This window comes from Somniosus microcephalus, chromosome 10 (assembly GCF_052327205.1).
Source record: "Somniosus microcephalus isolate GS21.2 chromosome 10, FLI_Smic_1.0, whole genome shotgun sequence".
NCBI classification, from domain to species: Eukaryota; Metazoa; Chordata; class Chondrichthyes; order Squaliformes; family Somniosidae; genus Somniosus; species Somniosus microcephalus.
Window position 1 is genome coordinate 128,899,377 of NC_140996.1, and position 26,588 is coordinate 128,925,964.

General features: G+C 44.9%; 1 protein-coding gene across 1 annotated transcript in view; it reads left to right on the top strand.

Moving 5' to 3' along the window:
• The first annotated feature begins 307 nt into the window (after positions 1-307).
• grm5b (glutamate receptor, metabotropic 5b) overlaps positions 308-26,588 on the top strand; it is a 953,934-nt gene continuing 927,653 nt past the window's right edge. The window contains exon 1 of the mRNA XM_085998803.1: positions 308-1,203. Coding sequence (XP_085854929.1) covers positions 525-1,203 — 679 coding nt within the window. The 5' untranslated portion in view covers positions 308-524. The remainder of the gene's footprint in view (positions 1,204-26,588) is intronic.

Consider the following 26,588-nt stretch of genomic DNA (forward strand, 5'->3'; position numbering starts at 1 on the left):
TTTGATCTACCCAATGAAGTAAAACGCGGTATACACGAATTCTGAATATAGATGGACTTTCAATGTACATACCTATATCTGTAATGCAAAGCAACAGAGATTAATTTGAAATGATCATCCTGCAGTGGACCCATAGCAATAATTATTGTCAAAGCTTGGTGACAGGAAATCTCTCAGGGCTTGATAGACATTAAACATTCAGATAAAACTTCATGACATGTTTCGTCAGTTAATATGGCTTTTGGGATTCTGCAAGAATATGTGACAGGAGCTAATGACAGTCAATTCTCAATGATATTCTGATTTTTTGTCTTTTCTTAATGATAGGCTTCAATATCGTGACAGCCCTGGAATCCCTCAACAAATGGTGACCTGTGCTCCACAGAGATGAAGTTTGGAAATTCCTGATTGATCCATATGGTCCATTGGTGGACATTTTCTCACCTGACTGAAGCTGTTAGATTCCAGTTATTTTCATCTTCCATCACAATGCTTTCCTGAACTTCAAAGAACACTTGTATAAGATGGTTTTCCTACTGTGGCTTATGGTTTTACTGACAGTGGAAGATGTTTTCAGGAACTTTCACTTCAGCGCTTCTGCCCAGTCGGGTGAGCGGAGGGTGGTTGCGCACCAGCCGGGAGACATCGTCATTGGGGCTTTATTCTCAATCCACCACCAGCCACCAGCGGACAAGGTCCACGAGAGGAAATGCGGCGCCATAAGGGAGCAATATGGCATTCAGAGGGTTGAGGCCATGCTCCACACTCTTGATCGCATCAATGCAGACCAAATGTTGTTACCAAACATAACGTTAGGATGTGAAATTAGGGACTCTTGCTGGCATTCCGCTGTGGCACTTGAGCAAAGCATTGAGTTTATAAGAGACTCCCTTATCTCCAATGAGGAGGAAGAGGGAGTAGTGCGCTGTGTTGATGGAACTACGGTACCGTTCCGAGCCAAAAAACCTATAGTTGGAGTTATCGGGCCTGGCTCCAGCTCTGTGGCCATTCAAGTGCAGAATCTGCTACAACTCTTCAACATACCTCAAATTGCATACTCTGCCACAAGCATGGACTTAAGTGATAAAACATTGTTTAAATATTTTGTAAGGGTGGTGTCATCTGATGCCCGTCAAGCCCGGGCCATGGTCGACATCGTGAAGAGATACAACTGGACCTACATCTCTGCTATACATACAGAAGGTATTTTGCTGATATTTAAAAAAATAAATCATTTGTGCACTTTTCTGTTAAGCTACTTGAGTATGTCAATTACTGAGTTGGCTTAAGTTATCAATTAAGATCCTGGCACTGCTAACAAAAAGATACAACAGCATCTGTCTGCCTAATAATCAGCAATGCACCAACGCAAAACTAAAGTATGCAAAACAATTGTCTTTTGATTCTTTGTACTGTTCCATTCTTTTGTTTTAACGGAAAGCATTTACAGTATTGAAAATCTGGCGAATTATGTTTTCCGTTAAGCAGTTTTTGGTTCTTAAACAAAACCATTTACATAAAAAAATTAGATGATAATAGTTCATTTTTAATATTTGCCCAAAACATTTCAGTTTGTTGAACTCAACACATTTTAGTGACTTGCAAGAAATACATTTTAAAATTAGTTATAGTTTAAATTTGACATTCAGTTTACTTTGGATGGTTTGACTATCACAAGAAGTTTACCTGGAATTGTGCTTCAGTTGCGAAATATTGAGCATGACATTGTTACAGTAGATTCTAGTATGTTAACGGATCAGTATGACCACTAAAATGGGCAGAAATGTTTAGAAGTGAACCTGTAACTATTAACAGTATGGACCTTATAATGATGGCTAGGTTCAATGGTAATTGTGTGTTTTTGTGCCACTGGAATACTACAACCAGTGTATAATTGTTATGGTTATAATGATTGGAATTTCTAAAATTGAAAAATCAAATTGAAAGAACTGAAGCCAATAGTACAGGACTCTACCAATGTTTTTTTTAAAGGTAGAGAAGCTAAGATAAATCAGGAAGGAGTGAATAGAAATGCAAAACTTGGAGTTTTAATCTGTGAATGTTGAAAATAATAGAGTATTTGAACTAGCTATATATTAGCCCAACTCTCACCCAGGCTGCAACTCAACTGTAAATGCCTTATAATGGATGCAGTAACTATATAGCAAACCACTTTACAATTAAATTAAATTTATTGCATCCAAATTTCACTTATTGGGTGTTTCACCAAATTGCAAGGTAGAGTTCTACAGATTGACACTTTGATGGAACCGAGAAAGCAGTAAGTTTGAGTTTGGTTATAATAAGCAGCTAAATTTGAAATTGCCACATTCTTCAAATTGAATAGAAAGTAATTCAAAAGCACTTTGATGAAAATAAATTGCTGCATTTGCTGCATCTTCAGATTGTGAGTTGACCTAAAACCAATTGTCTACTTTGCACAAGGATTGGGGACCTGAAACAAGAACAGAAAATGCTGGAAATACTTAGCAATTCAGGCACAGCATCTATGGAGAAAAGCAACAAGTTAATGTTTCAGGCATTTCCCTTCATTAGGACCGATTGTGGTCCTGAGCCTGGAGGACAACTTAAAAACATTTTGTTTTAAAATCAGTGCATGTGTAGGTAAAGATTGTTCAGTTTTATAACTGATCTGTTGTTTAAGGATTAAATAATGCAAGATTGGTGTTCAGATCTGCACTCTAAAGATGTAGAAATTTTTCTAAGAAGCAGCGTCATTCTATTCACTTACATGGTAAACAAATAGGGACATGTTTAGCAGACTTTTACTGCATGAGTTCTGTAAAAGCAGCCTCCACTATATTGATATACAAAATGAAGATTTCTGAGTACTATGGTTACTTAATTTCTTACTGCCCTGGGCAAAGTTAGTACTGGTGACATTAATACACTTTCACACTTCTTATGACAGTGCCTAGCACACATGCTATTTGGAAGGTAATTACAGATGTTGGTTTGCAGGACCTTTAAAAGTACACAGGTGGCCCATAATTCTGTCTGGCACAAAGAACCCACTCATAAGGCATTCTTTCCCTAGCAACATTCAGTTCTGGGAGCACAATCATTATTTAGGCAACATCCAGTGGAAGTTTATGTCTTTTGGTTATACAAGCACAGAAATGACATTTGGAGATATTAGCATAGGAATATCTAACATATTTGTATGACATTCCTCTAACAACAATCTCAGCACAGTTGTTAACCAGTTTTAAATAAATGGGTTAAAACCTGTGTTAAAATAGCAGACAAGGGAATGTCATATGAATGCATTAAACATGGCTTGTTAATATAGCCAAAAGTGATTTTGAGACTGCAGACTCAAAGTACAACACTGTTGCTTCTATCCTCACCATCTCTTCACCTTCAGATTTTTTTGTTTTGTCAAAATCAAATGCAGCACTACCTTATAAAGATTGCACCAAACTGTCTACACCTGATTTCTATGTATTACCCTATTAATTAATCACTTCATTGAAGGCTTATATTGTGGGAAGAATGGCCGGGAATTGAAACTAAGGACTAAAGTTGCTGCAAAACATTTCAGACTGTAAGCAAGTTTTGAAGTTATATAATCTAATGACAGAAATTCTTCTGAGTTTCTGGAATTTTTGAGGGGATAGAGGAATCCATGTATTTCTCTGCAGTTCCCCAGTTTCTAAGTCCACACATTATATCTGACCAGCTTCTGCCAGAGCCATTTTGAGTTGCTTGGAGGTATTTTAAAGTTCAGAATTAGCCACACAGTTTATTTCCATCACAGATATAGAGCAGCCTAATAGTTATGGCATTTATCATATAGCTATAAGTTACAGATTTCTGAGTAAAAAGTATGCGCATATTGATTCATCAGTTCTTACACAAGTCACTGCAAAATCACACACTGTCTCCCTTATGCATGTGACTTGTTGGCTTAATTTCATAAATGTGCCTTTTATGTCCAATAGACCATATTTAATACATAAATTGGACCATTTTCAGCTCACTCACTTCCAACTGTTATATCTCATTGTGCACATGACATTCACAGAGTGACTTGAGTATTGAGGCTGGCTGATTCAAAATCTTAAAGCAAATTATTGGTATTCGGGGCCATCAATTTAGTATGTATGTCTTTGGGAAGTTTTTAAAAAAGTATGCAAAACATATAGGTGAGGGGAGGGGTTATTCAAAGCATGTGCACACTTTTTATATACATTTAGGAGCTGCAGCAGTGGTGCCTTTCTTGTATGATATTTCTGGTATAAATGCAGCTCTGGAAGATGATCAGCAGGTGTTGGTGGGAGGTGAGCCACAAGTCGCCTGTCTACACATCCAAGAAAAGTTAATTTACGCAAATTACTCTATCAAATCCAAGTGCAGAACCATTCAGTGCTCGCCATTCCCAGATGGAAGGCTGCTGCGACAATCTCATTCTCCCTGCCAGGGCCAGCTGTTTCCGTCTCTCCATCACCCTCACATCATCCTGATGAGCAGGAAGTCTCAGTGGCCTAATGTCTTTCCAACAGCTGAATATTTCTGCCTTTCAATTCCGCCCCTTGCAGCTTGACACTGGTGAGTCACAACCTCAAGCCTGACAGTGTGCACTAGGAGCTGGTCCTGGACACTGGCCGTGTTTGCCAAACTCAGATACATGATGCTGCAGGAGTCAGTGACCATCAAGCGCAGCTCATTGAATTTGTGGCCACTGGTCATAAACTCCTGTCACATAAAGTACTAAAAACTAGCTTGAGTTGCTCGCAATTTCCAGTGCAGCTTGCTAACCCTGAAATTATGACTCATTTTCCCAAGGTTACATGGAGCAAGTTAGAGTACCATCAATACCTGGTTACCCCTGCTGGTGTTGTTAAGTCTGCCCATACGTTAGGGTGGTGTGTAGGTGAAGGAGAAATGAAGATAGCAGGTTGCCTGGCAGCATCACTGTAGCCTTCAGTCTAAGGGCAAAAAGCACAGAATGGCACTGTTCCTTGAAATGATTGTTTTGTTAAAATAAATGACTTTTTATGGGAGTGGTTAGGAAATATATGTACTTTAGGGTGAGGTTTCTCAAAGCCATTGGACTGGTAACAGGAATGGGTTAAGATATTTGAATTTTCAATGTACTTACTTTGTAGACAGCCCGTGAATAGAATATATTGAATTTGATCTCAGCTTCAAATATGTCCATTCTCCTAGAACTGACATTTGTCTGGTTAGATCTAAGTCTGACAGGCTAGAAAATTCTGTGTGCAGAGTAAATGTACAAGACTATACGGTATCAATGCCAATAGAATCCTTTGATAAGGCTGTTTCATTTGTCATAGCTGCTGAAAGAAAGTATATTTTTTATGGCTCCCTCACCAATGGAAAGCATATATAAAAGAGCCCATTCATAACACACTTTTCATCTGGCTTCCAATGACAGCCTTGAAATGGTTACTAATGTACTTAGAAATGTTAAGCTCTGCATGTCTTTAGGGGACATTGTCTATGAAACTTAATTCAAATTAAACCTATGCCATTGTATAAAAATGTTAATCGGCATATTTACAGTGCCTGCTGTGGATATAACACACACACCAAAATTGATGGCTCACTGTGGGAAGGAAAATGGCTCTGCTGGTTAATGTAGGGAGAAGAATACTTTTGGAGGCGGCTACAGCCTGCATATCTGTTCTCCCGGTCAAAGAAAAGAGGTTGTGACAAAGAGGGGGAAAAACACCAAAGCAGGCAAATGCTAAAGTAAAGTAATACATGCAAAAGAAGGTTTATAGTTAAACCTATAACTGGTAAATTGTGCCATTTTCATGGGTTCTCTCCTTAAATGCTATTCATTAGATGTTACCATGGCTAGAAATTCAAAACTTAAACACATCAGAATAGCTTAAATAATTATTTGATATTTTAAGAAGATTTTTCTTTTCTAAAATTCACAATAATGCATTAAATATATTTTGGTTGCATAGTTTGTTGCTTGAAAAATTGTAATGGAAGATTTTAAATATGAAAACTATTTTATGCTCTTATTATAGTTCACCTATTGCAGTTTGACAATGATTCAAAAATGGTTCTGTTATATAGGTAATAAAAACAGAACATGCTGGAGAAACTCAGCAGGTCAGGCAGCATCTGTGAAGAGAGAAACAGAGTTAATGTTTCAGGTCGATGACCTTTCGTCGGAAGTCCTGAAATGTTAACTCTGTTTCTCTCTTCACAGACGCTGCCTGACCTGCTGAGTTTCTCCAGCATGTTCTGTTTTTATTTCAGATTTCCAGCATCTGCAGTATTTTCTTTTTGTATTTCTGTTATATAGGTAACTGTTTCATTTGGGCTGCAAGCAAGATATATTCTGGGTGATAAATTATTAACCAATAACTTGCTAAAAGATCTGAAAATGCATTTGAATTCATTATTAGCAGGCACGGGGCTAGTTTAACAAGAATTATCTATGATAATTCAGCTAACAGGAATCGATACAATGAATGTGGATGGAAATGCTTTTGGATTCTACAGCTCCATTAAGCAGAAATGTATCTAATACAAGTGCAGTCAGTTGCAATACATATTTCTTATTACTAAATTAAAAATAAGATTGAATTAAAGTGTCTTATTCAATTTTTGAAACTCCAACCAGTTTAATATCCAACAAACATTATCTATCAACAGATATGATTAATGATAATGCAGTTGTTAGCAGTGGAAAGCATTGTGGCAATCCTCATAGAGTCTGGCAATTCAAACAATAGTGTCTGTGACACCAGTAGTTTTGTTACTGTGAGACCTGATTCAGATCATCTCACCACTTAAATATTACATCTGAATTATTACAGGGTACATCACAGCATCTTTACAGCATAATTAAAGGGGCAACAAGGGGATGATGATATGCAGTCTTTTGTCTGCCTGTAGGATGCTTTATAATAATACTTTTGAACACCATTCTTGTACTGATTGCCAACTATAGACCTCTAGTGACTAATTGATTCAAGAAAATGTAATGTTTTCAGGATGTTGCTTTGTCAACTAAGTTGCATTTCCCCAGCAATTTTACTTGAGTTCTTTCTACTGAGGGAGGGCATTAGTAAGAGAGGCTGTAATTAAAGTTTTATTTAGCCTCTAATTTAAGGGTTTATTTTCAGAGTGTCAAAATGCAGAAGTACATTCCCAGTATTACAGCCCACATACAGAATGACATTCAACTGAGATGGAAGTGCATTGATTTAAATACAAATGATGAGTGATGTTTTGAAATGCTTAGAATTATGTACATTACAATATTTAATGAAGTGTGTTGCAAAACATGTATCATGTAACCAATTTAATCTTCCAAGGGTAAGATATCATTTGTGTTATATAATAATAAAAATGTAGAAATTTATGTAAAACAAAAAACACTTTTTAATTAAAACTGGCCATTGAATAAATTAAACTAAAAGCTAGACTATTTTTTCTGGTAACCACATAAGAACTAAGACATTTTAGGAACCAAAATAAATATAGTTCAATCACTTTTTCATAGATTAATCCCACCTTTTCACCTCACTATATCCTCCAATTCCTTCTCACTCCTGACATGCACCTAATTGTCTCTCAAATTCACTTAATCTGCTTCAATCACCTTCCCACATAACATACTCCATAACACTACTAACATTTCAGTGAATAAACTTTCATCTGACTTCCCTTCTTAATTCTAATTTCCCAATATTTCACATATGTTCACTGATTGTGAAACCTGCACCATAGTGAACAATTTAATTAGATCGGCCTTCTCAATCCTTAGTAATATAGTAATAATAATGTTTTAGGCAGGAAAAGACCTTTGGTCCATCTAGTCTACCCTTCTAAACCACCCAGTTTCCAACTATGATTCTGGAACTAGTAGCCCTTTTTTTCTACTAGGAATCCTTTTTTCTGTTCCACCCTCCACAACTCTATTCCAAAACTCTATCACCCTCTCACTAAAAAAAGTTACCTAAATTTACTATTTACTTTTGACAAACTTAAATTTAAATGGCGTGCCCCGGTTCTCAAATTCTGTGCTTAACTGAAGAACTTTCCGACATCCAAATTCTCAATTCCCATGAAAATCTTAAAGACTCTTATCAAGCCCACCTTCATAATTTTGAAAACTCCAATTACATCACCTCAGTCTCCTCTTTTACAAAAAGAATAAGCTCAAATAGTTAATTCTACATAACTTAAATGGTAAGATGATTTTTAAATAATCATAAAAGGAGAAAATATCTAGTAGATTTCATTCTGCACCAATTGATTTATGATTGCTATATTCTAAGATGTTTGCAGCATACATGGTCAGGGAATTAATATAAACACAAAGTAAAAATGGAAAAGCTGACCTGATCATACCAACATGTTCTACCAGTCAGTGGTAGCCTTCCCACACAGAATGGGAACTTCAGATCTCAGTTGGACTATCAAAGGGAAGCATCAAGAAATGTATTCCGCCCACTAACAAGGGAAAATTGAAGATGAGTCACCCAGCGTTGCTAAGGCAAACCTCAGTCTAGGCAGAGGGAACAGGTTATCAGTCTGCTGTCTGTATTTGGAAATATGCTTCAGATGGAGGAAATTAACTTAATAATGGGAAAAGGAAAGAACATTAAATGCAAACAATTTACAGATCTATAATTGTAAAATTGGCTGCAGCACTAACCTACAAAAACATTGGCATCTATACTTTATAAATGAATTCATTGGCTGTGAAGCAGTTTGAGGCATCCTGCAGACATGAAAGGCACTGTATATATGGAAGTATTTCTTTAAAACTTGATTTGGTAAACCCACCTGAAATGTCAGCAATAGCCAATGTAGCATTAATATATTAATAGAGCAGGAATAATAATGGAGTTAAAGTAGGAGACTGTGGGGAACTAGGGAGGAGGAAGGGCATAAAGAATGGCATATTTGGACCTTCAGTCTTGTCTCTTGCACTCTCACATGCTGCATTTCACCATGGTTGAGGATGGTGGGTGTTCTTAGAACCTCTTCTTCCTGTTAATCCCTGGTTGCTCACCATCATTCGCGACTGGATGTGGTAGGGCTACAGAGCGTTGTCTGATCCATTGGTTGTGGAACTGCTTAGCTCTGTCTCAGCGGCTGATTTTGGTGCTCAGCATGTAGGCATCCCTGTGTGGTAGCTTCACTAGGTTGATATCTCATTCTAAGATATGCCTAGTGCTGTTCCTTATGTGTCTGCCTATACTCCACATTTAACCAGGAATCAGATACTGAACTTTCACCTCTGCGACCTAGGATCAAATTCAGCCCAAACTGATGGGACCAAAGTCTCTGCTGTTCACTGACCTTAAGGGTCTAGTCCCAATCCAGTTTCTAGTGGGCTTGGGACCACAGCACAAAACTACCCCATATAGGCAGTCATTCGCAATCTCCTTAGGGGTGCTCTTCTTAGGTTGGGTCTGAGGCCCATTTTTGGAGCAGTGCAGAAGGAGCTTTACTCTGCATCTGGCTGTGCTTGATGCTGATAGAGGGTTAATGAATGTAGAATGGAATTGTCAGCAAAAGTGTGGATAGGATGGAGGAGGAACAGAATGGTAGAGAAAACAGAGAGCGGGGGAACCCTGAGTTAATGGAAAAGAGTCAGAGAATAAATGATTAACTACAGAATAGATATAGCGATTTAAGAGAAAAGAGAAAAGTCGCAGCACGGTGGCATAGTGGTTAGCACTGTTGCCTCACAGTGCCAGGGACCCGGGTTCGAATCCGGCCTCGGGTGACTGTCTGTGTGGAGTTTGCACATTCTCCCCGTGTTTGCGTGGGTTTCCTCCGGGTGCTCCGGCTTCCTCCCACAGTCCAAAGATGTGCAGGTTAGGTTGATTGGCTATGATAAATTGACCCTTAGTGTTAGGGGGATTAAATACGTGGGGTTATGGGGATAGGGTGGGATATGTGTTGGTGTAGGGGTTACGGGGATCGGGTGGGATATGTGTCGGTGCAGGCTCGATGGGCCGAAATGGCCTCTATCTGCACTGTGGGATTTCTGTGATCTGTGATATATAGCTATGGACATAACTTGAATGGGAGTTGTGTCATGGTAACTTGTTTGCAAGTGCATGGTGTTAAACCCTGCCAGCTCTGATGCCCGTATCCTAACTCGCACCAAGTCCCATTCACCCATCACCCCTGTGCTCGCTGACCTACCTTGGATCCCGATCCAGCAATGCCTCAAATTTAAAATTCTCCTCCTTGTGTCCATGGCCTCGACCATCCTATCTCTGTAACACGCTCTGGCCCTACAACCCTCTGAGAACTCTGTGTTCCTCCAATTCTGGTCCCTTGTGCATCCCAATTTCCTTTACCCCTCCTTTGCCTGCTGTGCCTTCACCTGTCTAGGCTTTCAGCTCTGGAATTCCCTCCCTAACCCTCTTCGTCTCCCTGCCTGTCTGTCTTTTTTTAAGACACTCCTTAAAACCTATCACTTCGACCAAGCTTTTGACCTGTCCTAATATCTCCTTATGTGGTTTGGTGCTGAACTCTGTCTGATAACGCTCCTGTGGAGTGCCTTGGGACATTTTATGACGTTAAAAGCACTATATAAATGTAAGTTGTTGTTGTTGTTGAGATGTTCAAAGCAATGTCAGAAGATTCACCAATGTGTTCAAGAGCAGATTACTAAATATGTGTGACAAAGGCAACAAGATTGCTAGTGGAATGCCCATGCCAAAAACAATGTAGTAGGTTAAAGCCACAATCTTTTCTCCTCCTGAACTTTACTTTAAATCCACTTCAGATAGATTGGATGAAAATCTCCTTGCCATTATAAATATCAAAAGATAAAGATCAAAAGTGGAATGAATTTGAACAGTTACCATTGAGCTCAAGTTTACTGCACACAACTGGAGAAAGACGTGCGTTAATTAGGATTAAATTTGCAGTTTTTCCTCAAAGTAACTGCAGGATGGCTAATGTGAGGAACACATGCTTTGCTGCAGTAAGGACTACTCTATGAGTCAAGGTTAATGTTGAGTTAGTTTAAGACACATTTGTGGCTGAAAGTCTACTTTTCCTAGAAAATAAAATTATTGGGGGGAGAAATTCATTATAATCCCGTTTGTGGGGCGCTAAATTTTAAAAGTTTGGAAAACTAACGCCAGGTGCTAATGTTTCTAAACTTTAAAAAGATTCAGTTTTGCGTTACAAGAAGGAAATGGAGCGCTAAATCAAGCGCTCCACTTCCTTCTTGGAGTGCAATGGGCAGCAAGCAGGGCGGAGACCTCAGCAGTGCTGCACACTGGGCCGTGCAGTGCTGCCACGTTCAAAGGTTCCTTCCCTTTAAAGGGAAGGGCCCTCACTACAGGCTCTGCAATAGAAAAATTACCTACCTGGACCACCAACGCAGCCACGATCCAACGCGATCAGCCCGGCACTCAAGCAGAGTGCTGGGCTGATCGATCGCGGGCAGGAATCTGTGAAAAAAAGTGAAACAAGAAAGGTAACTTTTTTTTTACTTACCTCAGCCACCTCACCTTTAATCATCGCCCGCGAAGCAGCCAGCCGACCGATGCACGCCTCCTGCAGCTGTCGGTGTTTTTGCCTGGCGCTGCTGCAGTAGGCGGAAGTTAATTTGGGTCCGCGGCGCTACCAGGGCGATGCGGTCTCCGGGCGAAGGAGATTGGGGCACAATGCTGTAGTGCCACCACAAAACTCCCGCTATATATGGCAGGAGTCGGTGTCAGTGCTGCGCCCGGTCGCAAAGCCATTTGCGCCCTGTTAGCGGCGCCAAGGCATCCAATTTCACCCCCTTGATCTTCCCTAATCACTGATGAAATACAGGAACCCATTATTTTGTGACGTGATTTCTGTGGAAAAGATTTAATTAGCAGTAATGAAAAAGTATCAGGCAATCATGCATCTCCAATAATGACCATCGGATGGTTCTCAAGCAGCTATCAAGCCACTCATGTGTTCTTAACTAGTATAAACATTACACAGTTTGTTCATCCCCCTGAGGAGTGATAGTTGGTAAAGGCTGCATGCCAGCAGAGAAAATCCCAAGTTAACAAGTCCCCAATGGCAGTCATCTCTTTCCCCATCAAGAGTGCTTTGAAGTGCAGCACAGGTGAAATTGTCAATTTTTGACACTGGAAGCAATATTTATGGGGGGGAATTTGGCTGGGGGGGGGGGTCAATGGGCGCGTTTGGTGGCAGGCCAGCTGGGAATTTTTTTCTTACCCGCTGTCAACCCGCCTCCACGCTCGTCTCCCAGATGTCGGGTCTGTCATCGCTGAGCAGACCCAACACCAAGCGGCAGGGGAGGCAATTTAGATCATTAGATAGATTGTTAAGAGGCAATAAAATAGTATTTTAAGCTTACCTTTAGATTTTTAGAGTTTGCCAATGTCTTCCTCACTGCTCGGGGATCACGTCAGGTAAGGAGGTAGGGTGTTGTGTCAGCATGGGATGCTTTCTTTACTTGACAGCTGCAAATGGTCTATAAAAGCTCCCATTTCATAGGTGTTCACTTTCCAAGGTTAGAAGCTGTTGCTTACTGCAGTTGGAAGACAGATTGAGCTTTATGCAACTTGCAAGTGTTTGGAGCAAACTCACTACCCAGTGACACCTCAGTGGAACAACCCCTCTCACCATTGACAGATCGCTTCTGTCATCTCAACCTCACCTGCCATCATTCCATCAGCATTGTTGCCCTTGAAAAAATCTCACCTTGATCCTCAGAATCCCACCACGATCAGCCCCAACACCAGCAGCACCAGGCACACCAGCAGCACCAACAACAACACCAACCTTCTCCGCAATCAGCTGGTGCTGCACAGGACACAAGGCATCAGCATCTGACCACATTGCTGCCTGGGATGCCAGGGATGGCCTCACCATGGCTAGATTTACTTCACTTGATGCTATACACCCTGGCTGCCATATGATACGCTAGGTTGGCACCACCCCACACCAACACCATAAAGCATCCCTACAATGCCCAGGCCATTCCTTTCACAGTCATCACCATTGCGGTGGTGGATGGGGGGAGGGGGCGGGTGGGGGTTGGTACTGTTATGTCTCACCATTCACTGCAACTCAGTAAGCCACTTCCAAAGGTGCATACAAATCTGTCCAAGAATGCAAAGTGTTGAAAATAAAGATTTCAATGTTTGACACCACATTAACAGAAACTTCACTTGGACATTGGCTAAAACACCCAAGTGCCTACCCTTGTGTGTTAGTTAGTATGCTTGCAGTAGGATGAGGGTGAGTGTGAGGGGTGGCTAGTGAGATGGGGAAATGATAATGTAGATAGAGAGGAATGGTTGGAGGTGCAAGGTAAGTTGGTGTGAGTAAAGATGTGCAGGAGTAGGGTAGGGAAGGCAGAGTGATGGGAATGTGATGAGTGGCACAGCAGGATGAGGCTGAGTGTGGCTTTGCAGTAATGTTTTGTGATCATTGAAATGTTTGCGCCACTGCAGCCTGGTCCTCCTAACAACATCCCTGCTTGTGTCCTCCTGTGCAATGTGCAACCAGGCTGCGTTGGTCTCCTGGGGAGATCTCTTCTGCTCAGGGGAAGGGAAGAGGACCTCCCTGCGTGCTGTGACTCCCTCCATAAGCATATTGAAGGAGTCATGGGAGAGACTGGGTGCAGCTGTGCACCTCTGTGCAGTGCTTGTCAATGTTTGCAGCACCTCAATGCTGTAGAACGCTGACAGCAGATCTGTTAAAATAAATTTGCGCATGGTCCCTTTAAGGAAACCGGCTGATGACGTGTCATCAAGTGACGTCATCAGACCTGCTTCCTTCAATTGGCCTGGAAACGCGCTGGGCGGGCTTAACAAGCCCAATCAACGTAAAATTCTTTTCACAGAGTGGGATGGAACCGGCAGCGGGGTTGTACCACACCACCGACCCCGGCCGCCCCGGACCCACCTCGGTAGGTGAAATCGCAGCCTACATTGCAGCCTGACCAAACTATTTTGAGGTAGCCATTAATTTTTGAATTTTAGTCTTTTAAGTTGCATAATTTGTTTTCTAGCAAAGTAAAAGTGCGATATAAAACCTCCATGTGTTATATATATTTGACTACAGGTCACCCAGTCGCAAAGTTAAATAAAACTTATTGTCAAAATTACAGTATCCTTAGAAAAAAGTCTCATTTGTTTTTATCCTATTGTTAAATGGTTGTTGACTTTACCTTGTCTGCAGTTTCACTACTTCTGTACATGATTCCATAATGTGGTGATTTGGCTTTAAATTACTCCAAATGTTGACTGGAATTTGTGTGAAAACGACTGTTGCTTGGAAAGGATACCAGAATGTTTCACCTTCTGCTCTTTCTCGCTTAACATATATTTTTAATATATGTGAAAGGTAAATTTATGGGTTTATGCTCCTGGTCCAGAGCCTTGCCAACTGGGAGCACATATCAGGAATTCATGCCGTCCACAATTTTCCACCCAGCAAAGACCTGCACAGGTTACAAGAATATGGCAAAGGGGACAAGGGCGCAGGAAGCATTACAACAGGTGGATATTCAGGAACAGAGGTATCTTTCAGTACAGCCCAGAGCGAATTTCAAGATTCATAATTTTATACTGCATGCATCACAATCTTGCTATACAAAGGGGAATTGCCTTGTAGCTGCCACAGGGGAAGAAGTGGAGTAGGAAGATGAGGAACGGGATGAGAAGCTGAATGATGCAGAAAGAAGAGCACAGCTCAGCAGTACATGAGCTGCCAGAGCTGTAAGGCAACAAATGATTGAAGAGAGATTCTCCTGAGCCATCCTTCCCCTATCCAGAGCAGCAAACTCCCTCCTTCCATCTGACCCAGTCTTGACACCCAACATCTCAATGCCCTCAATGAGTACAACTTCATGGATGTTCTTGAAACTCGCTCTGGGCTGTACATCACTAAGATTATGAATACCAACTGTTATACCAAAACAAAAGAATTTTAGTTCCAACAGACTCCATTTTTGATTTCACAAATGGTTATATCACTGCTACATATCTACAAAATCGCACTAGTGCAAAGCTCTAGTGCCTGTCTTGAGTGTTATTTTACCTCTTCTAGTGCTCCTACAAGGTACTTCCCCAGTGATTACAGCTTGGGACTTGGAAGGTTGCTGAACTTCTCCTGAGGGCGCTCAGGATGACAGTGGTGGGCGACTTTGAGGAGTTCTAGCTATTGATGACCCGGCTGCAGATTGCCGGGACTCATTTCGTCAGGACAATCTGGCCCAGCTGGTTGTGTGGCAGCAACAAGGGCACTGGCAGAGTTGATGGCAGAGGAGTAGGTATGCTGTCATCCTGAGAGAGCACTGCAGGAGCCACTCCCACAGAACCAATGCCACTCTCAGGAGGCTAAGCCTCAACACTCCCACTGCTCTGCATGAGAACCAAGTGCAGACATGCTGGGAGGCTCTCGAACAACGTTCCCTTTAAGCTGCATGGCCGCGCAGTGCTCTGCAAGACCCATGTGGTTGGTGAGCCGGCTTTTAAATTTAAAAAACGTGCATGCGCGAAATTTTGAATGGCGCACACATGCGCGAAATTTTGAATGGCGCACACAGGCCAAAAAGTAAATTAGAGGAAACATTGCTCTCGAAGCCTCTATCCATGTTCTCCTTCAGGATTTGTAAGCCAGAGGAGATTGTGGACCCCAGAGCCAAGGTGGCAGCACTCTGAGCTTTCATCTAAGCTGTCAGAGCTGTCACCGGAGGCTCCATTGCTGTTGGTCCCCCTGCAGTGCACATAGAGCTGACTACTCACTCCATGTTTGACTGCATGGTCTTGATGCTGTGCCGGATGATGGCACACCAGTTGGAACTGGACTTCTCCAGGCTCTTGACATAATGCGCAGGCTCACTGACATCCAGTCTGTCTAGTCCGGTCAGAATTTTATACGTTTCAATGAGATCCCCTCTCATTCTTCTAAACTCTAGTGAATACAGGCCTAGTCGACCCAATCTCTCCTCATACGACAATCCTGCCATCCCAGGAATCAGTCTGGTGAACCTTTGTTGCACTCCCTCTATGGCAAGTATATCCTTTCTTAGGTAAGGAGACCAAAACTGCACACAGCACTCCAGGTGTGGTCTCACCAAGGCCCTGTGTAACTGTAGTAAGACATCCTTGCCCCTGTACTCAAATCCTCTTGCAACGAAGGCCAACATACCATTTGCCTTCCTAACTGCTTGCTGCACCTGCATGTTTGCTTTCAGTGACTGATGTACAAGGACACCCAAGTCCTTTTGTACATCAACATTTCTCAATCTAGCACCATTTAAATAATACTCTGCCTTTCTGTTTTTCCGACTGAAGTGGATAACTTCAAATTTATCCACGTTTTACTGCATCTGCCATGTATTTGCCCACTCACTCAACTTGTCTATATCCCCTTGATGCCTCCTTGCATCCTCCTCACAACTCACAATCCCACCTAGTTTCATGTCGTCAGCGAACTTGGAAATATTACATTTGTTTCCCTCATCCAAATCATTGATATATATTGTGAATAGCTGGGGCCCAAGCACTGATCCCTGCGGTACCCCACTAGTCACCGCCTGCCACCCCAAAAAAGACCCATTTATTCCTACTCTCTGTTTCCTATCTGTTAAGCAATTTTCAATCCATGCCAGTATATTACTCCCAATCCCATGTGCTTTAATTTTGCACACTAACCTCTTATGTGGGACTTTATCAAAGGCCTTCTAAAAATCCAAATACACCACATCCACTGGTTCTCCCTTATCTATTCTACCAGTTACATCTTCAAAAAACTCCAGTAGGTTTGTCAAACACGATTTCCCTTTCATAAATCCATGTTGACTTTGTCTAATCCTGTTGATATTTTCTTAGGGCTCGATTTTGCCAGGTCCAGGGAGACAGGATTGGAGGCGTGTGAGGTGTTAAAATCGCAAAAACTGGCGGGTGGACCCGATCCCACCTCCATCCCGCCTCCGAGCAATTTTCCCACATGCGAGTTTTCTGACCCGGTCTCCATCATGACTCCTTCATCCTGCGCCAGTCTAGTGTGCCTCCGCTCTTCAGTCTGCCAGACCAACTTAATGGATGGCCCTTCAGGCTCTTAACAACCAGTTAAGTGCCTCTATAATCCCATTTTGAGAAGCCTTTCTGATTTTAACAGTTTTCCCACGTGCTGCACGCCTCCTCTGAAACATGCCAGTGAATCCTGGCGGCCTCACAAGTGGATTGCTTACTAACAGCTGCAGCTCCACCATTAAAAAGGAGTTTTCACCAATCATCATTTGCAGCTGGCAAAACTTTGTTGTCTCAGGTCTGGGGGAACTTTTAGCAGGCCTACTCATTGCTGTGGAAGTTTGGAGCCTGACACCCATCTCCAGTGTGACCTCCTGGGAAACCCCTCTCCCCACCTTGAATGAGTGCTTCCTCAACTGAGGCATATACCAGAAGAATGGGAACCATTTATTTCCTTTCCTCCTGGAAATCAGATTCGGACGAAGACCAGCCACGGCAGCAGCAGAACCTTGAACAACAGCAGCTCCAAGCTGCTGCTCACCCACCTGAAGCTGCACAGGCCAGAAGGTGCCAGCGCACGGAAGCCCGTCGGCGCAGGAGATACCCTCCAAACAGGGTCTACAGACAGAGGATCAGCTACCTCAACATGACTGAGCAGCAGTGCCAAAGGAGGCTCAGACTTTCGCGAGAGGTAGTGGGTGACATCTGCGCAATGCTGCAGCAAGACCTGGAGCCCAGAGGAGCAGGTGGACACCCCTTATCAGTGGCCGTCAAAGTCACTACCGCACTCAACTTTTTTGCTTCAGGATCATTCCAGGGATCAGCAGCAGACATCAGTGGCATCTCCCAGGCGGCTGCACACAATTGCATCATGCAGGTGACCGATGCCCTCTTTGTCATCGCGCACAATCACGTCCATTTCTCCGAAGATCAAGCCAGTGTAACTGCGCGTGCGGTTGGGTTTGAGAATCTGGCAGGCTTTCCAAGGGTGCAGGGCGTCGTTGACTGCACACATGTGGCCCTTAAAGCACCCCATCACAATCCAGGTATTTTTGTCAACCGCAAGGGCTTCCACTCCCTCAACATACAGCTGGTATGTGACCACAAGAAGGAAGTTTTGCATGTTTGTGCCAAGTACCCTGGCAGTTGCCATGACTCCTTCATCCTGCGCCAGTCTAGTGTGCCTCTGCTCTTCAGTCCGTCAGACCAACTTAACGGATGGCTACTTGGAGACAAGGGCTATCCCCTGAAGACATCGCTAATGACGTAATTGAGGAGGCCATCCAACAAAGCTGAGGAGCGCTACAACTCCAGCCACATTTCCGCCAGATCCATAATCAAGCAAACCATCGGCTTGCTGAAGATGGACTTCAGATGCCTGGATAGATCAGGTGGAGTCCTGCAGTACTCAGCAGCCAGGGTCTCCAGAATCATCGTGGTTTGCTGTGCACTTCACAACATGGCACAACATTGTGGCTTGCAGATGCCTGAGGAACAAGTGGCTCATCACATAGCCTCCTCAGATGAGGAGGAGGAGAGCGACAACGACCAGCTTGCAGAGGTGCATCAACCAGCGCCAACAGCATGTGAGCACATTGCTGCCTGGGATGCAAGGCATGCACTCATCTTGGCCAGATTTGATTAGCCTAGCCAATCAAGCACTTTTGCCTCGCAGCTTCTTACCAGAGCATCGACAATGGCCAAGAACCTGTGGTTCCTACCACTCTGACCACCATACTGACAATTGCAAGTCATCCTAAGTCCTCAATGTGGAAGTCCCATTAGCGATATGACACACGCCACAACTTCAACAGTTGACATCAGAATTTTTAATGACAATAACCAACTGATGGCTTTTCAACATTAAACATAACATTTCACCCAAGTGACTACCATTGTGACTACTTGTGCATTATCTTGCTCTTACGCGTGCTCCTACATGGTGCTTCCCCTGTGGCTCCAGCAGATGTGGAGGCCCCTTGCTCACTTTCTTGCTGCTCCTGTCTCGACAGCTTTGGTGGGCATCCTCTGTGGTTGCGAACCTGTGAGGGCTCAGCAACAGTCTGCTGCTCCTGCGGCTGTGCAGGGGTTGAGATGCCAATCTCAGTTGGGTGGGGACTCTGGTGGGGCTCTGACCGAGGGCTGTGCAGTGGCCTGGTCATGTGAGCGCTTGGAGAGGAGCCCCCACTTCCTTGTTGTCTGCCACCAACATCCCTCTCATGGGTCAGCTCCACTTCAGAGCTAGCAAGTGGCTTGACAGCACCTTCCTGCAATTCAGGGGAGTCATGAGGACCCGTTTCTGTACTGGAAGTCCTACTCCCGAGGACTTGCCTGAAGGTCTGGTTTGTTTGCTCAAGAGCTGACCATCGGTCCCCAAGGGATGTCAGTCGATTCTGAACAAATACCACGTTTTCCATACCCTGGCGACTAAGCTCCTTCATGGACGTAGCCATCCTCTCCTCTACCGTAGCCATCCTCTCCTGTATGGCAGCCAGCCTTACCATGGAGGTAGCCATCCTTTCCACGGAGGTTGCCATCCTTTCCATGGTGATGCATTCATGTGCCAACGCCTCCACAAAGGCTTTGCTCATGTTAGCAATGGACTCCTTCCATTCGCTCCACACTCACAGCGACCCTGGAGACAAAACCTGCCAGAGACTCCTGCACCTCTTCCTGGAGTTCCAGCACCACTCTACTTCTGGATGGACCCGGAGGCAGAGTTTCGACATGCAGCTGAGCTGAGCTGGCAAGTGTCCTGCGCCCTCCGACTAGGACTCTCCACTGCTGTCCCTGTCTGCACCATCTGCTGATGCTCACTTGTGAGCTGTGATGCACCAGGTGACGCGAAGGTACCACCGAGGTGTGAGTGTCTGCACTGGTGCTGGGTGCGCTGAATTCTGCTGACGCTGCGCCCTCAGAGTTTGCAGCTTCCTCTGAGGAGTTTGGAGGCTCAGGTTGTTCCTCCTGGATAGTGGGGACGGGGGCTTTCGATGGTCCTGTGGGGGAGTAAAGGAAAGAGTCAGAGATGTGAGGCCAAGTTTACATGCACATTGAATATTGCAGATGATCAAAAGTCCATCTGTCAGAGCTTCAGAATCATTATCAGTGACTCATGCAATGTCAATGAGATAGAGGATAAACTGTTCTGTCACCAGCTTGCTCTGATGCACCCGTCTGTCCATCCCCCACTTGCACATCCTCCTCCAATCCCACAATCTCCAGGGCCACCTCCTCCCAGGGGGTGAGCTGGGCTACTGAGGGTGGCCCTCCTCCTGTCCTTGCTCTTTCCCTCTTATTGTGAGCTCTCTTTTCCTGCAATGAGGTGGACAAGTGGAGTTTGAGTGAGAATGAAGAAGTGAGTGTAGAGAATCCATATCATTGATGGTTAGAAGGAGACAAAGATGGAGTGAGGTGGCAAGACCAAGGGCCCTCCCTGTGTTTTGTAAGTTGTTTTCATAGTATCACAGCAATAGGGAGTGTGAGGACTGCATAGTCGAATAGTTAGGTAAATGTGACCATAGAGAGTGAGGGAATGGGTAAGGGTGCAGGGATGTCAGTGTCAAGTGGGATGTGGAGGAAGAGGTTGTCAAAGCTGAGTGCTGGTGAGGAGAGACAATTGTAAGGGGGGCATCTTTAAACTGGTTTAAGGTAATTCACCTGGTCTGCAGCCTTTGCCTGCAATCTGACCAATTTCCAATAAACCAATTTTAAAACAGCGGTTTCGAATCGCCACCACACCTTCTAGTTCTGACTGCAGGACTTATAATTAATGATATTAAAATGGACACGTGGTTTGGATGAGAGAAAAATCAAGTTTTATTAACTAAAATAAATTATAATCAAATATCAAACTATACCACACAAACACAGTAATTACAGTAAAATTGCTTAAATGGGGGAATGCAGATGGTAAAAACGAGGGGTAAGTGACTACAATGTTAATTAAACAATCTTAGCAATATCCCCTTAATTACCATCCCCCAACTCCTTACTAGGTTGCTTTGCTGAGGAGTCAGAAACTCTGCTCACATGTGGTCCAGCGAAGTGAGAGAGAGAGAGAGAGAGAGAGAGAGAGAGGCTCACTTGTGGTCCAGCGAAGTGAGAGAGAGAGAGAGAGAGAGAGAGAGAGAGAGGCTCACCTGTGGTCCAGCGAAGTGAGAGAGAGAGAGAGAGAGAGAGAGAGAGGCTCACATGTGGTCCAGCGAAGTGAGAGAGAGAGAGAGAGAGAGAGAGAGAGAGAGAGGCTCACCTGTGGTCCAGCGAAGTGAGAGAGAGAGAGAGAGAGAGAGAGAGAGAGGCTCACCTGTGGTCCAGCGAAGTGAGAGAGAGAGAGAGAGAGAGAGGCTCACCTGTGGTCCAGCGAAGTGAGAGAGAGAGAGAGAGAGAGGCTCACATGTGGTCCAGCGAAGTGAGAGAGAGAGAGAGAGAGAGAGAGAGAGGCTCACCTGTGGTCCAGCGAAGTGAGAGAGAGAGAGAGAGAGAGAGAGAGAGAGGCTCACCTGTGGTCCAGCGAAGTGAGAGAGAGTGAGAGAGAGAGAGAGAGGCTCACCTGTGGTCCCAGGAAGTAAAGAGAGCGATAGCTTCTCAGGAGCTATCATATATACCTTGTGAGCCTCCTCCCCCCTCTGCTGTTTGCCTGTCTGGGAAATTCGCGCCCAAAAAGTTCCAATTCACAAGAGAAAAGCTGTGATTGGCTAACTCAAAGTAGTTGGACTGGGTTAGTGTCTGCACTGTGGGGCCGAAATGATCCCGCCCACATCCGGAGTTCACCTGGCCTAAAACAAAAGAGAATGCAACAGCCCTATTGTCCAGAATGCTAGGTGATTTAAACCCATTCAATTCTTAAAAGGGTTGCAAATCGAAATCCATTCCATGATTTCAGTCTATCATTGTCTGTGAATGCCTTGAATGGCTATGTAAAAAGAAGCAGTTTCAAATCGATAGTCCTGCGGTTTTCTCAAGTGGGCTAACCTCTTATGTAAATAAACAACTTCAAGTGCTTCTGAAGGGAACCTCCCTTTGATTGGCAGGTCTGACTCACAGCCCCTGTATCCACCCACTTTTTCACACAGACAACTCGAGCTGCCTTGCTGCTCCTTTTGCCATGCTTTCTGTGGCCATTTGAAAACCTTTTGTGATTGCCCAAACTCCAGAGAACGATTTTATTAATAAAGTACTGTCTTCGGATGTGTGAATATTTTCCACAGAGCTCCATGACTCCCATGTTGTCCACATTCTTTCCATCTCAGAACAGTCTTTTGCAATTCTAGGCACATTTTAAAACATTGTAGACAAGTCACATCACCCAATTCTTCGTCCACGATGTGGACCAATCTTTTCAATCTTCAGGGAAAATAGGGGAAATTTTGCAAAACCCCTACATTCCCTCCTTTTGATACTCCCAACTTGCTTGTAGTATCAACTCGAAGGAGTGAGCAAAATTTCCAGACCCCCTCACAAACAACCATCCCCTGTATTTACCTAATAGCTATCTGCCGCTGATCCCCCGAACCATCCTTTCCCCTAAAATTTGAGAAAAACCATGGTACGGTAGGCATCCTACAGATACATCTGTTTACAATAAGGGGCCTCATACCCCTACATGCTTGTAAAATTATACAATGTAAACCAAATTTACAAACACCTTTTACATTGTAACTTATTACAAAATGTAATCAAAATGATCCCAAGCACGGAGAGGGTCCTATGCCTCTGCTCAACTTGGAGTTGTCACAAAATGATCCCAAGCACGGAGAGGATCCTACGCCTCTGCTCAACTTGGGGCTGTAACACAAAATACAAAAAAACATGAAACATTTGAAACAACATGCTTAAATAAAACCCTGACCATCACGTGCCGATGATGGGTCGCAAAATTTGAGTGGGTATTGCTCCTCCCACCCGGGCAGTAAAAGTACCTTCCACCCCCCTATGATCGTCTTAAACTTTAAAACAGGCAGAATGGATTGACAGACCAGCCTGCTCCGCCAGCCCCGAACCGTTCCCTTGTCCCTTTGTGGAGGCGGGGTACCCCTTATGTTTAAAATTACCTTGGCACAGACTGAGACCAGGGAGTATGGGATCTCGACTCCCAGTCCCTCCCCCTCCCGCCTTCCCTCGACTGGCTGCAGAAAATGATGGGTGCCTGTGTGGCGGCTCTCCCTGGCCCCACACAAACTTGGATCCCAGATCCGGCCACCCACTCATCCTTCCCAGCCACACTTACCCTCTTTGCCCGTGGGCCCCCGGGTGAGCTCCTCCCTCCCCCGACCACACCCATGCGACTCTTGGGTCTCCCCCTCCCTTATACAATCTTTCCCAGGCCATCACCACCCACTCCCAAGGAACGCGTCCCTTTCACAAGGCGCCAGCGCTTCCCCATCATGACTCCTCAACAGCGCGGTCTCCCGCAAGTGAACTTCGGTCAGGATAGTGCTGGGTTGGGGGCTGTGCCCCATCCAGCTGGGGCCATCTCCTCCCCGTAGGAGGAGTAGGCAAGTTCCTCCGGACCCTGTCCGGTTTTTCCTGAAGATCGCTGCGGGGTCTCCTGGATTCGTCCAGTGGCGAGGTGATCCCCAACATTCCGTATCCGTATCTTCATTCGATGCCCAACTCAGGCTGGGCGAACATGGCTGCTTCATTTTCCAATCTCCTGCAAAAACTTAAAAGGACATGCAGCCAGGTCTCACTGACCTGCTGCCTTAGGTGGAGACATGGTCGGGTCCCTTGACCTCAGACCAAAATGCAAACATTTGGCACACATGTAAACTTAAACTCTTTACACTTAAACTTAAAACTAGTTATGTCAACAAAACTTAAAATACACCTTAAAAGCACGCTATATGCACACCAAAGCTATAATACAGATGCCGCCCATCTCCGGACGGCCAGGCTAATCTCTGGCACTGTCGCAGATTGCTGCTGGCTGCAGTGAAGCTGGACTGCCTCCTGTCTCTGGTCCCCCGCAGCTTATGGCTGTTGGTATGGGACCTCTCTTCTTTGGCTTCTCCCTGGTTCAGGAGCCCGCCTTACTCCACTGTAAAGTGGGTGACCATCTTTTCTCGGGCTTGCGGACCCACTGAGACCTTCTGAGGGGCGTCTCAGTGGGGGAAACTTTGGCTGGCGGACCCTGAGCCAGGGTCGCAGCCCTAGCTGGCTGGGAACCTTCTCCCCCATGTCCAAAGCCTGTTACCAGCCCCCCTGCAAGAGGAATTGCTATCCATGCCCCCCCAGGGTCCCACATCATGGGGGGTACCACTCTGGACGCGGGCTGGGAAGTTGGTCCCTTTAAACAAGCCACTGCGCCTGCGTGGATCTCCTCCCCTGAGTCCCGCGGCAGAGGCTGTGAAGCCTGTGTCTTCAAGCAAGCAAGTGCGCCTGCACAAACCTCCTGAAAAAGAGCCGCTGTGGTCCCGCCGGCAACTGCGCATGCGTAGACCTTCTCCTCGGAGTCCCGCTGCAGAGGCTGTGAAGCCTCTGGCTTCAAACAGGCGTCTGCACCTGTGCGGGAAAACTTAGGAAGAGCCGCTGGGGTGCCGCAGGCGACTGCGCCTGCGTGAACAAACTCTTTAAAGGGCTGGGGAACTGCTACACCAGCGCAGGTAATCGCGCCTGCGCATTCGGTCTCTTTAAAAAAGGTTGGAAGAACCGCTGGGTCTTCCAAGCAGGCTTCTGCGCCTGCGCGTCTATTCTGGGAAGTGGGGATCTTTAAACGGCCGACTGCGCCTGTATGCTCGGCCTCGCAGAGGAAAAGAGTCGCTGGGGGTTCCAGGTTCGCGACTGCGCCTGCGCGAACCCGGTGTTGAGAAACCTCTTCCCTCAGCCGCGCGGCTGTGCCTGCGCGGCCCTCCTTTTGGCAAAACTCTCCCATCAGGCGCGTGACCGCGCCTGCGTGGGAAAACTGAAAAGGATCCGCTGGGGGTACGGGCTGGGGAACTGCATCTGCGCGAGCAGTTTCAGTGGATGGAGTGGCAGCAGCCTGCAGATTTCCGATCCCAGGCTTCTGTTTCTCTGTTCCTAAGCCACCTAACCATTTCAAATTCAAACTTTTGCCAAAACTAGGGTCCCACTGGGGTAGGGAAGTGTCCCAATTTGTGGGCTGGACAACTTTTCCCTTAGAACAAGCCACAGTGCCTGTCTTTATAGGCTGTGAACTTGAACTTGCATGGACAGCAAACTCATGTTCCCTTACCTGGGTGGCTTTAAATGTGGAATTTTGGACCTGCCTTTGGTCTGGGGCCAAAACTATCCCCTTTGTGCCTCCCTTGTCCCGGATTTCTGCTATTGGACCTGCTCCACAAGGGTCCCAGAACTCTCCTTCCCTCTTCTCTGACTTAAACAGCTTACTCTGCCCAGGAATGGCTCCTCCTCCCACACAAGCCACCGCACTTGCCTGTGAACTTGTACCTACTGTGGGCTGAGGATTCCTATTCTCAGGTTCACCCCTCACGGGCGGACCGTACCTCCATTGTCCGAGGGGGTACACTGGTCCTGGTCCCCGCCTGCCTAGCGGGACCTGCTGGTGTTCTCCTACCACCCCATTGTCCACCCCTCCTTGCTGCCAGAGCTCCTCAGAACCCGGAGCTGTGGGCTGCTGTCTTAGGATCTCTAATTCCCTAGCCAGCCTTTCCCTGGGTGTTGCCTCTGGGGCGGTTTGATTTGGGCTGCCAGTAAAATCCAGCTGACCTGCCTTTGGGTTGATCATGCAAATCATTCCCCTTGCTACCTTTAAAGCCACATTATGGCTTTCTATCTCTGCCCTACAGGGGCCATGATCTGCTTCACTAAACCTTTGGGCGCAGGCCAGCTTATAAGCTGTCCTTACTTCCCTAAACCTTTCCTCCTGCTCTTTTACTTCTGAGATGAGGTGGGCATTCTCTTCCCGCAGTCTCATCTCACTTTCCCTGGTCTCAGTGACTTCCTGCACCAGGCGCTCTACAAATGCCTGGCATTTTTCAAACTGGGACTCCCAATTCTTGGCCTCCTTAACCTCCTCCTGCTCCCTCATCTCATCCTTCCTAAACCAGCCACCTATACCCCGATAGTCAGCCTACACACTGCCGATAAAATTCGCAGGGCTACCCACATACTGAAAATGAGAGAAACAAGAGCTCGTAATTTCTCCAGATCCAAACCACTCATCAAATCAAAAATGGCCTGCAGTCCTGCCACGGTCGCCATTTTGTAAGGGGGCATCTTTAAACTGGTTTAAGATAATTCACCTGGTCTGCAGCCTTTGCCTGCAATCTGACCAATTTCCAATTAACCAATTTTAAAACAGCGGTTTCGAATCGCTACCCCACCTTCCAGTTCTGACTGCAGGACTTATAATTAACGATATTAAAACGGACACATGGTTTGGATGAGAGAAAAATCAAGTTTTATTAACTAAAAGAAACTATAATCAAATATCAAACTATACCACATGAACACAGTAATTACAGTAAAATTGCTTAAATGGGGGAATGCAGATGGTAAAAACGAGGGGTAAGTGACTACAATGTTAATTAAACAATCTTAGCAATATCCCCTTAATTACCATCCCCCAACTCCTTACTAGGTTGCTTTGCTGAGGAGTCAGAAACTCTGCTCACCAGTGGTCCAGCG